General features: G+C 35.8%; 1 protein-coding gene across 4 annotated transcripts in view; it reads left to right on the top strand.

Annotated features, from left to right (window-relative positions):
- The window catches only part of Keap1 (kelch like ECH associated protein 1), a 31,811-nt gene that overhangs the window by 7,592 nt on the left and 7,986 nt on the right, over positions 1-16,233 (top strand). For 3 of the 4 annotated variants that reach the window (XM_069498481.1, XM_069498480.1, XM_069498482.1), the window contains 5 exons: positions 9,429-9,579; positions 11,981-12,094; positions 13,328-13,492; positions 14,073-14,222; positions 15,665-15,781. In XM_069498481.1, the coding sequence (XP_069354582.1) occupies positions 9,433-9,579; positions 11,981-12,094; positions 13,328-13,492; positions 14,073-14,222; positions 15,665-15,781 (693 nt within the window). In that variant the 5' untranslated portion in view covers positions 9,429-9,432. The remainder of the gene's footprint in view (positions 1-9,428; positions 9,580-11,980; positions 12,095-13,327; positions 13,493-14,072; positions 14,223-15,664; positions 15,782-16,233) is intronic. The other variant, XM_069498483.1, reaches the window with a different exon arrangement.

Here is a 16,233-nt window from a genome sequence, read left to right on the forward strand (position 1 = left end):
AAGCACGTGTGAGAATTTATGGTAAAAAGAAGAGAAGTTAAGACAGTGGGCTTTAATAGTGATGATAAATTAAATCCAATGATTACTAATGAAAGTTATCATCTAAACAGGCTTCTATAATAATTAGAAGCTAACAACCTAGTGTTTACTTTTATCTCAATGTATAAAATAAATAGCACAAGAGGGTAGGTGATAAATACAGAAGTAAAACCAACCAAGTCGAATAATAACTGAATTGTATTTATTCAGCATTGATCTATTTATATTAAAATGAATCTACCACCCATTTCGCTAAGGTGTTTAGTCATGGAGAAGAAAGGGCAAAGAAACTCCATAACACACATCTTTTAAAACATTAGAACGTTGAGTAAAGTAGTAGGTACATATTTGGTACACAGTTACAACAGGTAACCTATAAAAGGCAAATGATTACATTACATTATAATAAAATATAAGAATACTTAACTTCAGTAAGGTCCGCTGTGTTTGCTCTGGGCTGTCGATACAAGACTGTCCCCTCTCTGTCGAGGTAGGGTACTTTTATAACACTGCCATCGCAAACAAGGCGGATGTCGACTATCACATGATCTTAATATTAATCATTATTTATTTTAGGTTTGTTGACAAAAGGCATGTTGACACACCCAATTTACAATAATAAAATCAGTGACATTGATGGTCTACGTATTAATAATTTACCATAATAATAAGCGACTTAAATTGACAGTTTACACAACATTATTATTTCACATAATAGCTATTGCCAACTGTATGTTGACAATAGCTTAGTATAATGTCACTCTTAGTACATTGACAGTATTTAATTTACAATGAATAATTAGTTACCAGTATTGACAATTCACATAATATTATTTATCGTATTGTCACATTCCTAAATATTAAATTAAACAACATACAAGAAAAGATACTATTCAAATCATACCCTTTCCGTACATTGACAGTATTTAATTTACAATGAATAATTAGTTACCATTATTGACAATTCACATAATATTATTTATCGTATTGTCACATTCCTAAATATTAAATTAAACAACATACAAGAAAAGATACTATTTAAACCATACTCTTTCCGTACATTGATATTGAATCCGGAAACGGAATAACGATTCTGTTTTAAATATCACAACAAATACTTATTTAAGACTCCCAAGTTTATGATTAGATGAATTTTAGCATAATAATTATGTATCCAATTCTATCGTAATATAACACGGCCATACTGACAAGTACTTCGTTCCCGAAGTACATAGGGAAATTAGAAAGAAAAGAAAAAAATCTAGCTAAGAGCTAAATAAAAAAAATAACTGTAAGCTAAAAAGATCTATAAGCTAAGGAAGATCTATAAGCTAAAAAGATCTATAAGCTACAGCTACCTAGTTTAACTGTCCCTAACTGGCTGCGCCCCATAATTTAATGTTTAAATATTTTTTTTTTTTTGTATAATATGTATAGTTTTTTTTTTATTATTATTAGTTTTATAAAGCAAGGGGTCTTGTACTAGACTCTTGCCCAGTAGAGGTCATTACTAGACCTCGCTACTTACTGGCACCGTCCGAACAAGCCGTCTAACATTACCAACCAATATTTTTTAACTTTTTTTTTTTTTTATTGGTACTAGTAATGATTAGTGCCAGCAGCCCTAACTAACTGGCCTAACCGCTGCCCCCCCATAAATGGGTCTTGTACTAGACTCTTGCCCAGTAGAGGTCATTACTACACCTCGCTACTTACTGGCACCGTCCGAACAAGCCGTCTAACATTACTAACCAATTTATTTTTTATTATTTGTTTTTTTTTTTTTTTTTTTATTGGTAATAGTAATGATTAGTGCCGGGCAGCCTAACTAACTGGCCTAACCGCTGCCTCCCCATAAATGGGTCTTGTACTAGACTCTTGCCCAGTAGAGGTTATTACTAGACCTCGCTACTTACTGGCACCGTCCGAACAAGCCGTCTAACATTACTAACCAATATTTTTTAACTCTTTTTTTTTTTATTGGTACTAGTAATGATTAGTGCCAGGCAGCCTAACTAACTGGCCTAACCGCTGCCGCCCCATAAATGGGTCTTGTACTAGACTCTTGCCCAGTAGAGGTCATTACCTAGACCTCGCTACTTACTGGTACCGTCCGAACAAGCCGTCTAACATTACTAACCCTTTTTTTTTTGTTTTTTTTGTTTTTTTTTTTTTTGGGTCTAGTAATGATTAGTGCCGGGCAGCCTAACTACCTAGCTAACTGTCTGCCGCCCCCATAAATGGGTCTCGTACCAGGACATTACTGAATTATCACCAATAAGATGTATCACACCAATGGTGTAATACCAGCACTGTCAAGTCGAGCCGTCTAACATTACCCGACCAATGAAAAGGGCAATGATTAGTGCCAGGCAGACCTAACTAACCTAACTCCCTTTGTTTTATATGTTTGAATAATAAAAATTGTCCCCTTTGGGAATAATAACATCCGTTTCATACGGGAATAAAAAATTGTCCCCTTTGGGAATAATAACATCCGTTCCATACGGGAATAATAACATTTGTCCCATTCGGGGATAATCATTGGTTTTTTTTTTTTTTTTTTTTTTTGTTTTTTTTTTTTTTGTTGGTTGCTACATTCGGGAGTCTTAACATTTTGTCACAGTGTGAGTCTTAACATTTTGTATCCATTGAGGATTTTTTTTTTTCTTCCTTTGTTCTGTCATTTAGCATAAATTATTAGTATGTTTTATTACCATTCGGCCATCTTGATAAGTACTTCGTTCCCGAAGTACATAGAAAAATAGAAAAATGCAGCCAGTTAACTTAAATGAACAGCGGCAACAAAAGTACCGACATAAAAAAAATATAAGATTGCTCCATTCACAAAACGATATTCAATGATTCAATGTCAATGTTACTGTCATAAAAACCAGGATAGCCAGACGTCAGACCGAAATCAGAGTAGAATAGAATATGTTTTCTTTGTTGTTACCAAACAATGTTCCCCAATGTTAATATGTATACGGTTACTACTATTACGGTTAAAGAACTTTATTCTCACTAAGAAATAAATTCACTTACATGAGAAATTTAACAAATAAACAGTAGGTATCTTATCCACACATCCACTGCGATTTTATACAAAATAAAGTGGGTAGAAATAGAATTGGCAAAACACGGATTACTAGAAACGGCTTGGTAGTAGTATAATAGTAATAATATCTGTACCTATGTGTATGTATTACATTTGTATTATAGTAAGTATAGGGTTTATAGTATATAAATGTATACATATATCGCACCGACGACACACTGTCGCAACCCAAAACATGTCAAATTTGAGTGACTGACTAACTGTCGTGATACCCTAACCAATATTGCATCATCTTTAGTTACATCTAAATTCGACGAAGAAGGACGTCACAGTTTACTGTTTAGACCGCATTAATTCAAATTGGAACGATATTGTTTAATCAGGTATGTAAAAGTTCAACTATGAATTCGAGTTAATACAATATAGCTGATTTAAACCTAAATAGATATTTCTAGTGTGTAGGTGTATTTCTAGTTATTACACTATTATCGATTCACAGAAATGAAATTTAAAATAGTATTTTCACTTAAGACACCCTTATTGGTTTAGTAAGTAATTTTAATGTGAACTAAATTGTGACCAGTGAGGTAGTAATTTTAATGTGAAGCTGGAAACCAAACGTTATTTTTCTGTTGCTTTGACACCAGCATAAACAATTAAACAAAAATATTAAAAGACGAAAGAACTGCTCGACAAAATATGATTCCCAGGACCTATTATGAATCTTACTTTCGAAGTTTGACTGGTTGATTTTAAGTACTTAAATAAAAAATATTGCTGTCATTTTGATGCTAATTATTAGAAACAGACTGACATCAAACTAGTTTAAGTATACTATTATTATAGAAATACTATTATTTAATTATGCCTAGCTCCAATTTAGTGACTACGTACAATTACTGTGCAGTTACAACAATAGCTGATTATTTAAGTTAAAAAAAATATTTTGATTGGCTCTGTTTTTTTTGTATTCAAGACAAATTTTGTTTATTGTTTTGGAAGGTTTTTTTTTTGTTGAAAAAGGCAGAAATTGTTGAAATTAAATTATTACTTTTTATAAATAAAAACTGATTATCTGATTGAATTTTCTTGATTATCTGGTTTTATTCATCAATGTCCAAATCTGAATGTGAAAATTATTTTTTTGGAGGGAACTATAAAACTTAAAACTAAATTAAATAATTGTTGTAACTACAAAATTATACTCAAAACCATAAGGAAAAAGGCAACCATTATTTATAGTAACTCAAAATTTTCAGCAATAATTAGACAACTAAAAATAATTACTCTTTCTGAAAACTTTTTTTTTTGAGCAATACAGTCTTAACTCAAAAATTGCGAATTACAGTTACTACCTGTAATTTTGAAATAATTAGTAAATGATAATTGCGTTAATATTATTTATAAAACTTATAAAGTATTCACTTTTTTATAATCTATAACAGGAAGTGAATAATCAGTTTTTCGTCGATTCTGAAAAAGTCATTCTCTGAGTCACGACAGCACTGCATCACTAGTGCGACACGTATATTTAAAAATGTTTATATGTTTGTATTTTATTTTTTATTTTTATAGTCATGTATGTGAATTTAGTATGAAAATATATTGTAGTTATATTTATATGTAACTATGTAATGTAGCATATGGTTTTTTTTTTTTTTTGAGGTATTAATTGTAAGTAGGTTATATTATTGAAACCATTTATTGAGTAGTATTAAGTCATTTTGTGCATCTGTGATGATTGTGTGTATTGAGTTGCCATAGTAAAATAAACATGTATCATCAGCGTACAACAGTGTGTTTCCTTTTAAACCTATTTCATTTATACTATCAATATAGATCAGGAATAACAAAGGGCCTAATATTGATCCCTGAGGAACGCCAAATGTACAAACAGGTTTTGTTTTACTCCTATGATCTCCAGTTTTTTTTTTTTTATTACCGCTTGAATAAATATGTTCTTTATTTGATTTGTATGTATATCAAACAAACTCAAAACAGGAATAAATTAATAACACGTTGTAACGTAGGTATTTCCTAAAATAAAATGTGGGACGTATTATTATTTTTTGTAGGATGACCAATTGAAAAAAAAAATAGGTTCCTATTTACTTGATTGGTTTGTCAAAATAATAAGATAAAATAAAATCAGGTTCAACCTAACCTCAAAGTTTATTGCTGATATGTGGGAACAATAAGAATATTTTATTAAAAAGAAAATACTTTTGAAATGAGATATTTCGACAAAAGAAGATTAAATAAAACAAACTATATTTAAGGGGAATTATTCTTAAGCGAAGTTATAATAATATTATAGAGTTAAGAATAAAATTAATGTAAGAAATCTCAAAGAATTTGTAGTTGTATTATTATTATTATTAATTTTGTATGTGGCAACAGTTTGGTAATCTTAATCCTTATTTATTAAAAAAAACTGTTAAATGTTATAATAACGTCACTGAGTAGAAAAAAAAAATACTTGAGTAGGCAATCTGCTTTGCGTTGTTTTAAGAACGGATGGATAATCTCTTGTGTTGTTTTAAGAAAAGACAAATAGTTGAATTATTTTAAGAAGCAAAATAACTAAATATAGTTTATGTTTAAGTTGAATTAATCAGAATAAGTTAATTTCTTCAAGTTTTGAGCTGTAAGTACGGTGCGATTTCTTAAAAGCAAACCTTTTTGTTTCGGTATATCATAACGTTCTAAATGATTTCACATCTACATATACTTTATCAAAAACCGTTCGGCCAATCTGACCTCTAACTAGACTTATTCTTATCCAAATAAATTATACCACAACACGTGGTTTATCTAACTAATTAAAATCTTTTATGATTACCCTCACAAAAACTATTTCATAGAAACAATACCACAAACGTGGTTTTAAGATCACTTTAAAGCAGCACATAATTACATTTCACTTATCTTTCACAATTGGAGCGACGCGACGTTTCGATCAGCGGTGTCACACCAGCACCAAGTGCCACTGACAACAGCGTTGCCCATCGCTTTGTGATCATCGGGCACCAATACCAAGTGCTGCCGATGACAGGCAGTAGCCTGTTGCTTCGAGGGTAAGCCGCATCCACGATTGCTAAAAGCATTTGAAAAGTATTAGTATTTGGACAAGAAAAGAATTATCGTATCCCACTTCTGATGTGAGAATTTATGGTAAAAAGAAGAGAAGTTAAGACAGTGGGCTTTAATAGTGATGATAAATTAAATCCAATGATTACTAATGAAAGTTATCATCTAAACAGGCTTCTATAATAATTAGAAGCTAACAACCTAGTGTTTACTTTTATCTCAATGTATAAAATAAATAGCACAAGAGGGTAGGTGATAAATACAGAAGTAAAACCAACCAAGTCGAATAATAACTGAATTGTATTTATTCAGCATTGATCTATTTATATTAAAATGAATCTACCACCCATTTCGCTAAGGTGTTTAGTCATGGAGAAGAAAGGGCAAAGAAACTCCATAACACACATCTTTTAAAACATTAGAACGTTGAGTAAAGTAGTAGGTACATATTTGGTACACAGTTACAACAGGTAACCTATAAAAGGCAAATGATTACATTACATTATAATAAAATATAAGAATACTTAACTTCAGTAAGGTCCGCTGTGTTTGCTCTGGGCTGTCGATACAAGACTGTCCCCTCTCTGTCGAGGTAGGGTACTTTTATAACACTGCCATCGCAAACAAGGCGGATGTCGACTATCACATGATCTTAATATTAATCATTATTTATTTTAGGTTTGTTGACAAAAGGCATGTTGACACACCCAATTTACAATAATAAAATCAGTGACATTGATGGTCTACGTATTAATAATTTACCATAATAATAAGCGACTTAAATTGACAGTTTACACAACATTATTATTTCACATAATAGCTATTGCCAACTGTATGTTGACAATAGCTTAGTATAATGTCACTCTTAGTACATTGACAGTATTTAATTTACAATGAATAATTAGTTACCAGTATTGACAATTCACATAATATTATTTATCGTATTGTCACATTCCTAAATATTAAATTAAACAACATACAAGAAAAGATACTATTCAAATCATACCCTTTCCGTACATTGACAGTATTTAATTTACAATGAATAATTAGTTACCATTATTGACAATTCACATAATATTATTTATCGTATTGTCACATTCCTAAATATTAAATTAAACAACATACAAGAAAAGATACTATTTAAACCATACTCTTTCCGTACATTGATATTGAATCCGGAAACGGAATAACGATTCTGTTTTAAATATCACAACAAATACTTATTTAAGACTCCCAAGTTTATGATTAGATGAATTTTAGCATAATAATTATGTATCCAATTCTATCGTAATATAACACACGCATCTTTCATCGATCCAAGAGGAAGCTCGCCGTCCTGACGAAGAAAAAGAAGCAATGCAAGAGCTATGCTGAGGGGAGAATGTTGCGGACGGGAGCTTCGAACCATGCGCAGCGCTGGCAATGACTGACGCTGATTGGTCGGCTGCGGACACCCCCGTGCCCCGCTACGCCCTCACCACCCGCGATCGCCCTGTTTCCCGCTCAGCACGACCATATGCGGTTGCCGAGTGGGAGAATTAGATATAAGGTCAATTTTTATTGTATAACTTCACTTCGCCTCTTGCTTCCGAACGAAGAAGACCTCAGAACTAGAAGTACCGTGAACCATTGTGAACCTAGAAAATTGTGAATTAATGTGATCAAGAAAGAAATACAGTCCACTGAACCCTCCGAGGAATTGTTTTGAATCCCTCCCCAACAATGGATTACACGTTCGTCCATCAATGCCTCTTATGCTGGCCGCTGCAGTAATGTACTTAATTTTCTGCTTTAGTTTTGTTAAATTTATTTATTTCGCATTGTATTAGTTATGTTTAAAATTTCAAATCTAGCTGATTGGGAAGTTAGTGTAAAATCGATTGCAAAGTTTGTGCCGAACTGACAAACAAACAGACTAGAAAGCGAGGTATTAAAATGACTGCTTGGATAAAAAGCGTAAAACCTATATCCGCGTCGTCGCGGTCGCGCAGACTGTTTTTTTGGAATGCACTACCAGCTTCGCTGCAGTACCTATGATGTAAAGTCTTCGAAAAAACAAAGAAAAGATGTTGGTCTGAAAAACGCGCGAGTATAGGAAGGTTAACGAACTCTTTAGTTGAAAAGGACTGGGCTGGCCCCTCGTCTTTTTAATATCACTTCGGAAATACTCGGCTTCGCTCGCCTCGTCCTACCAATATTACCTACTCGGCATAGTCTAGGCCGGAAATAAAGCAATTTACGGCCGAGCTCAGCCGTCAATTGCTTTATTTCCGGCCTGGAATAGACATCACTAAATGTACTATTTTGTGATAAAATCGTAGAGTATTCACCATCTTTCACTAAAATAATTTACCTAATACCGACGATAATAATGTTGACTGCATTTTTAGGGTTCGGTCCCTCAAAAAGAAAAAAGGAACCCTTATAGGATCACTTTGTTATCTGTCTGTCCGTCCGTCGTGTCTGTCAAGAAAACCTATAGGGTACTTCCGTTTACCTAGAATTGTGAAATTTGGTGGGTCTTATAGCACAAGTAAAGAAATAAATTCTAAAACCGTGAATTTGTGGTTACATCACAAAAAAAAAATGACGTTCATGAACAATAATATTTTCAAAGTTAACAATACTAAATAGGGCATTATCATATGAAAGAGCTTTACCTGTACACTTAGAACAGATTTTTATTTATTTTTATGCATAATAGTTTTTGATTTATCCTGCAAAATGTCGATAAAATACGACTGAAGTACAGAACCCTCGGTGCGCGAGTCAGCCTCGCACATGGCAGGTTTTTAGTGTGGAATCAATCCGCTTCAAAAAAATACAGTCAAGTTATCTTAGAAACTAAAACTTACATTATTAAATTATAATATTACTAGCGTACCGCCCGCCCCGGCTTCGCACGGGTAACTTATTACAATTTTCGTAGGGATCTATAATTTTTTGAAAATAAAATATAGCCTACTAAATGATGCCCGCGACTTCGTCCGTGTGGATTTAGGTTTTTAAAAAATCCCATGGGAACTCTTTGATTTTCCGGGATAAAAAGTAGCCTATGTCCTTCCCCGGGATGCAAGCTATCCCTGTACCAAATTTCGTCAAAATCGGTTGAACGGATGGGCCGTGAAAGGCTAGCAGACAGACAGACACACTTTCGCATTTATGATATTAGCATGGAATGCCGCTCAGGAAACTGCTGTAATTCTTCAGGTGATAGAATTTTTTAAATTTGGTAACCCAGGACAATGGAGACGGAAGATGACGTGGGGCGCAACCTGCTAGACGACATGCCGCCCATCAACTGTGAGCTCTTCGAGGGCCCGTACAGCGGTAGCAACGACATTGGCGATATGACTTTCTGTCTAGGAAACTATGTACCTGACTTTATGAAGGTAGATCAACTCTTTGTGTCACATTCCCAATTTTATTTATTTATTCTATTTTTATGCTTCCGTTCCCAAGGATGCCAAACGGGGCCTTATTTTTCAGGGTTCCGTACCTCAAAAGGAAAAACCGTACCCTTATAGAATCACTTTGTTGTCTATCTGTCTGTCTGTCAAGAAACCTACATGGTACTTCCCGTTGACCTAGAATCATGAAATTTGGCAGGTAGGTAGATCTTATAGCTGACATTTGGGGAAAAATCTGAAAACCGTGAATTTAGGGTTAGATCACACACAAAAAATTAAATTGTGGTAATGAACTAATAATTATTTAACTTTCGAAGTGAGTGACTATATCAAGTGGGGTATCATATGAAAGGTCTTCACCTGTACATTCTAAAACAGATTTTTATTTATTTTTATGCATCATAGTTTTTGAATTATCGTGCAAAATGACGAAAAAATACGACTGTAGTACGGAACCCCCATTGCGCGAGCCTGACTCGCACTTGGCCAGTTTTTTAATAACTGCCTAATTATTGATTTTCTGACTGTCTATCTGTCCGGAACCTTAGGAACTGCCTAATTATTGGTCCGCTGACTGTCTGTCTGTCCGACTGTCTTAGATCTGTTCGTCTGTCAAAGGGGTCTACAACATCAACCGTAATAACCTTTTCGCCAGACCATTGAAACGAACGACAACCGGAACAAACCGTTGAATCAATATTCCAGATGGCAGATGTTAAAAGTCTAAATATTTTAGTCTTTTAGAGTTCCGTACCAACGGGACCCCGTATGTCTGTCTGTCTATCAGCGGGCTGTATCTGATCAACCTTAATAGATGGAGAGTTAAAATATTCACAGAGTAAATTTCAATTGCTGCTATTATTATTTTAATTTAAAAATGACCGACATGTAAAACAATAATAATATGGAGAAGTGTATTCCGAGCGTGCTCCATACAAACGAAGTTTTATCCTCGTTTGAATATTAACCAACCATGAGATATTGTTGACATGTTCCAGAACTTAGAAACTAGTAACTGTGTCCGTTCCGTAGTTTGCCAGATCTCCTTAAAAACATGTAGTTTCAAAGTTACAGAGGCTTAAAGATTTGTTTCTACCTTAATCTAAAACTAGACTTTAAACCTTAGTAAAAATAGTTTTAAAAATAATCCTATTCCCTATCTCATAATAATTTAGCAGATAAATGTTTTAAAGTTATTATCGTTGTATGTACATTAAAAACAGCAAGGTGCCATGACGAAGCAGATTTCGATTCTCATCGCGACGCCGACGTTGCGGCTTGGGATTCTTGTTTAAAGAAATGGTTTCCTATAACTTTTGTAAAGTATAACACGTTAGGTACAATGATTTGCACTTTTCTTAACCACTAACCCAATCAAATAAAGACAGGAACTGTAGGGTTATTCCAATTTCCAGTCTTCAGTGCAATGACTTCGACCATTTTGACCATCAACGGGACCTTAATAATAACCCCCCGCTGTCCATCCGTCCGTCTGTCTGTCAGCGGGCTGTATCTAGTGAACCGTAATAAGTAAAGAGTGGAAAATTTTACAGAATGTGTATTTCTATTGCCTCTATAACAACACATAATAAAAATTTCTTAATGAACTATGAATAAAAATCTTTAACGATGGTACGGAACCCTTCGTGTCGGAGTCCGACACGTAATTGACAAATTTTATATATTTACAAAGATTCTCAGCTGATTCTCATGTTTGAATGAAGATCTGATTTAATCGATTCGGAGCTGGGAGGACGGAACTCCTTAAGGAGTAACAGCAAGTCGATGCCGATCGTATTTAGCTATGAAATCGATAAGCCCACCCGGGCGAAGCCGGGGCGGGGCAGGTCAATTATTACGTATACCAATCTAATGAAAATTAATGAAAACTTTTGTTTTGGCCGTGTCTAATCAGTATCAACAATATATAAACTTAAATACCTACAGCTACCAGATTATAATCACACAAAACAAAACAGATGACGTAGGAAGTTTTGGAATACTTTATCTAAGAAATAACAGTAAATGATGTATGTCAGTGTTGTTGAATGGAGAGCCTCCATGTATGGGTATACTATAATATACTTACTGCCCGGGTATAAACATTCAATAACATAGGTATAGTCCGCGACAGGTCAAGATGTCAATCGGGGTATGAGGCGGGGGGACGCCCCTCACACCCACACATCACCCGCGCTCGCTCGCACCGGTTTAGCGCAGGCGGCTGTGCGATTGCCATTTCTTAGGTAACCCTAACAAGCTTTCGCTATTATTAGAGGGGAAAGGAGTAAATAAGGCAAAACACAAAACAGTAATAAAAATCTTAAATCCCATTACCATTATATTGGTTATATTCTAAATACATAGTGGCAAATTGTTCCAGATGCTTTTCACTATGCGATCTCACCATATGTTGACCGACGTCGTTTTAGAAGTTGGCAACGAGCTATTTCATGTTCACAAAGTAGTCCTGGCTGCTGGAAGTCCTTATTTCAAGGTAATAAAGTTACATTACTAACGAGCTGAAAACACGATGCTATAGACATTACACAATACATTGCTCGCTATTTTACGTTACGTTAAAAGGCACAGAGAATTCAACCTCAAGAGTACGCATGTACAAGGTTTTGCATGAAAACAAAATCGTAAAATGTTGGCGGGGGACAGGTAAGAATGCTTTGTTGTGATTGGTGGACTCAAAAGTCACGTAATCAAGACAATGTACGGAATGAGGGTACCGAACGGGCGTGGGCCGACTTTTATGCTAAGCAACTGCCTAAGCTTGGCGATCTAAGGTGTCCGGCTATTAGGCGTATATAGGTGGTGGTCTGCGTTAAAAGGTAACCCTTATGGCTGATTCTGTTTTCCAGAATCTCTTATCTAAATTCACAGGTCTAAATCTAGTGCTGTCCCTGTCATAATGCTTCCTGCGGATAAATAATAATTAATCACATCATCATCATCAACCCATCGCCGGCTCACTTCAGACACGGGTCTCCTTTCAGAGTAAGAAGGATTTTTGCCCATAATCTACCACGCTGGCCAAGTGCGGATTGACAGACTTCACACACCTTTGAGAACTTTATGAAGAACTATCAGACATACAGGTTTCCTCACGATGTTTTCCTGTGATAGTGAAATTTAATTACTTAAAACGCACACCACTCGGAAAAGTTAGAGGTGCGTGTTCAGGATCGAACCCCCAACCTCCGATTAGGAGACTGACGCCCTAACCACTAGGCTATCACAGCTTTTTTATCTTCATGACAATAATTTATTCATAAATGTATAATTTATCCACCATACAAGCTTTAAAGAAGTTCAAGGTATGATAAACGATAACTAATTAAACTATAATGTGTCGTGGTATGTTGCTACGCACTCCCCGACATTTAACCACATTTAACAGACTAATTGTGATTAGTGGACGTCTACGTATGACTCCATCTTCTTTCGCGTAACGAAATCACGATAAGAGCTTGTTTGCACATTTGTACCTAAACCCATGTAGTGTCAATTGTTACCATCGTCAATCAATACACTGCTGGTCATAATATGTCTCTTGTAGGGACTTCCACACGCCACGGTCTTGCGCCAGCAACTCCCTGCGACTCGTACCGCAGGCCGTTCGGCCGCGTACTGTATGTCGGTTTCTCTGGTTCTCCTACGGATGATGTCATTCCTAATTTGATGACATATTGTAAGCGCTAATGTGGGATAATTGACACAGGCAATGTTCACAAGTGGGCTGAAGGAGAGCGAAATGTCTCGCGTGCGGTTACAAGGCGTGTGCCCGTCGGCGATGGCCTGGCTCGTCTACTTCATGTACACGGGGAAGGTGCGCATCACCGAGGTCACCGTGTGCCAGCTGCTGCCTGCAGCCACAATGTTCCAGGTATTACGTCTACCCCACACTGCGAGTTGCAACTTGCAACACAATTTTTAGTGTTCAAAACTCTTAAGAGTTTATGCTAGTCTGCAAAGAACAGAAGAATCAGCCCAGTTTTAGAGACGTTTTGTTAAGAAACTATCACATAAAGCCTGTTTTACGCCGGCGCAACAACATGCGACAATACCATTGCTACAATTCGAAACATTTTGCAGCTTTAAGCAGCATAATGCACTGCATTTTACCCCGAACTAATATCGTGTGTTGAAGAATTAGAATATTACGGTACAACACTCTTGTGACATGTCTCAAAGTTGCACTATGTTGTTCTGGCGTAATATGAAACTTATGAAAGAAATTGTATTTGTCTGCACAAGAAGGGTTTTCTCTTTGATAGAATAACTCATCAAAGGATTTTCTATTTGCTATCACATTCATTGTACTCTGACTCTGACTGCTCACTCCTTCTTTGTTTGTGTAGAACGTAGATCACAGAAAATAGTTAATTCTGTGGTGTAGGCAAGGTATAGAAGTTCTTCGTTTGTATAGAGTATGAAAGGACAAATATTGTAGTTGTGTGCTGCAGATATCCAACGTAATAGATGCGTGCTGCGCGTTCCTCGAGCGGCAGCTGGACCCGTCCAACGCCATCGGTATCGCCAACTTCGCAGAGCAGCACGGCTGCGTGGAGCTCAAGCAGAAAGCCAACCAGTTCATTGAAAGACATTTCACACAAGTAAGTTGGCAAACTGGGAACATTGTGTTAATTCTTTGATACTATCTTTCTTCTAACTATCTATAAACATCATCATTATCAACCGATTGACGTCCACAGCTGGACATAGGTCTATTTTAGCGTTTAAACTATCGTGAGTGATTTCCATTATATATGTATAAATATCTAGCGAAGTCGGTGTACGGTTGTAGGTGGACAGAGGATATCAAATCAGGCGCAGAGAGCCGCTGGATTCAGACGACGTAAAACCGTGGCGAGTGAAAGTCCCTACGAAAGACCTATGTAGATCAGTACCGATATTATAAATGTGAAAGTGTGTTTGTTTGTTGGTTTGTCCTTCAATCACGTCGCAACATGGGTTTAGTTAAAGACCTGGAGAGTGACATTGCCTACTTTTTATCCCGGAAAATCAAAGAGTTCCCACGGGATTTTTAAAAACCTAAATCCAGGCGGTCGAAGTCGTGGGCATCAGCTAATTTCTCATAACACCAAAATAGATGGTATTTTGGAATTACCTGCATATATTTACAGCAGTCATTCAACAGTGATGTAGGTAAATAATGATACGAGTCAGAGTAATTTTATCGTTTATTAGTAGATAAGTGCGCTTGTGCTGATTAAAATATGCTAAGTCACGTCGATTCGCTTAGTGACTTAAGTGCGTCAGCGTTATTGTTCACCGCGATTGTAGTAACATAACAGACGGTACACTAATAATAATAATTATGTTATTAGTTAATTAGCTACTCCTTTCATTTTGAAGGTTCCGTACCCGAAGTGTGCAATGGGGGGAGCCTATTACTAAGCCTCCGATGTCCGTCAGACATCGGAGGCTTAGTAATAGGCTCTGTCTCTCAACGGGATGTATCTCGTAAACCGTAAGAGGTAGAGTTGAAATTTTCACAGAATGTGTATTTCTATTGCCGCTACAACAACAAATAATAAAAAAATCAAAATGGCCGTGTTATTTTTTGTACAATGGTACGGAACCCTTTGGGTGCGATTCCGACTCGCACTTGACGGATTTTTTTACGTTTTCGTACATAAATCTGTCTGTTTTCCAGCAAGTTGCTGGCTACCGCATCAACTTATACAATTATACATACCATGCAAACAAGGTAATTTCGAGGATATTCTACTTCGAGAAGGGGGTCATTTTACTCCTCAGTCCTCAAATTTAATCGGATTTTTCTCTTTACTTGCGCTATAAGACATTGCTACCTGCCTTTCATGATTCTAGGTCAACGGGAAGTACTATTTGTTATGTGTCTTGACAGACAGACTACGAAGTGATCCTATAAGGGTTCCTTTTTTTCTCTGGCGGTACGGAACGTTAAAAACGAATTCTCTGTAATAATTCGCATTTCTGTAATCGCAGCGAATGAAATCACACGCAAAGTTTAAACACTATGAAATTGAGTAAAACCATACTTTTATTTCAGGTGTGCCAAGAAGAAGAATTTTTGCAATTAACGCCTCAAGAATTAATATGTTTGATACGGAAAGATGAACTAAATGTGAGAGAGGAACGGGAAGTTTACAACTCGGTATTAAGTTGGGTACGTACTCATTAGGCATAATTTATCCATACTTCTATGCTAATATTATAATTAATACGAAAGTGTGTCTGTCTGCCAGCTTTTCACGGTCCATCTGTGATTCAACGTCAAACGATTAGGACGAAATTTGGTTCAGAAGTACCTTACATCCTGGGGAAGGAGGTGGGCTTAATATGCTTTAGATCCCGGAAACCCAAAGTGTTCCCATGGAATTTATAAAAAACTGAAATCCACATGGACAGTTGCGGGCATCATCTTATTGGAACAGAGATAGTTTTCATCATGGAGACGAATTTACAGTAATTTTTGTCACGAAAAATCCCAGACTAATTAAATTAGGTTAGGTGAAATTAGGTTTTTAAAAGTTCCCACGGAATTTTTAAAAACCTAAATCCTCGATGGCGAAACCGCGGGCATCATCTAGTACCCAAGTAATAGTTTATCGTATTGGT

The sequence above is a fragment of the Maniola hyperantus genome, chromosome 5 (genome assembly GCF_902806685.2).
Source record: "Maniola hyperantus chromosome 5, iAphHyp1.2, whole genome shotgun sequence".
In the NCBI taxonomy this organism is placed as follows: Eukaryota; Metazoa; Arthropoda; class Insecta; order Lepidoptera; family Nymphalidae; genus Maniola; species Maniola hyperantus.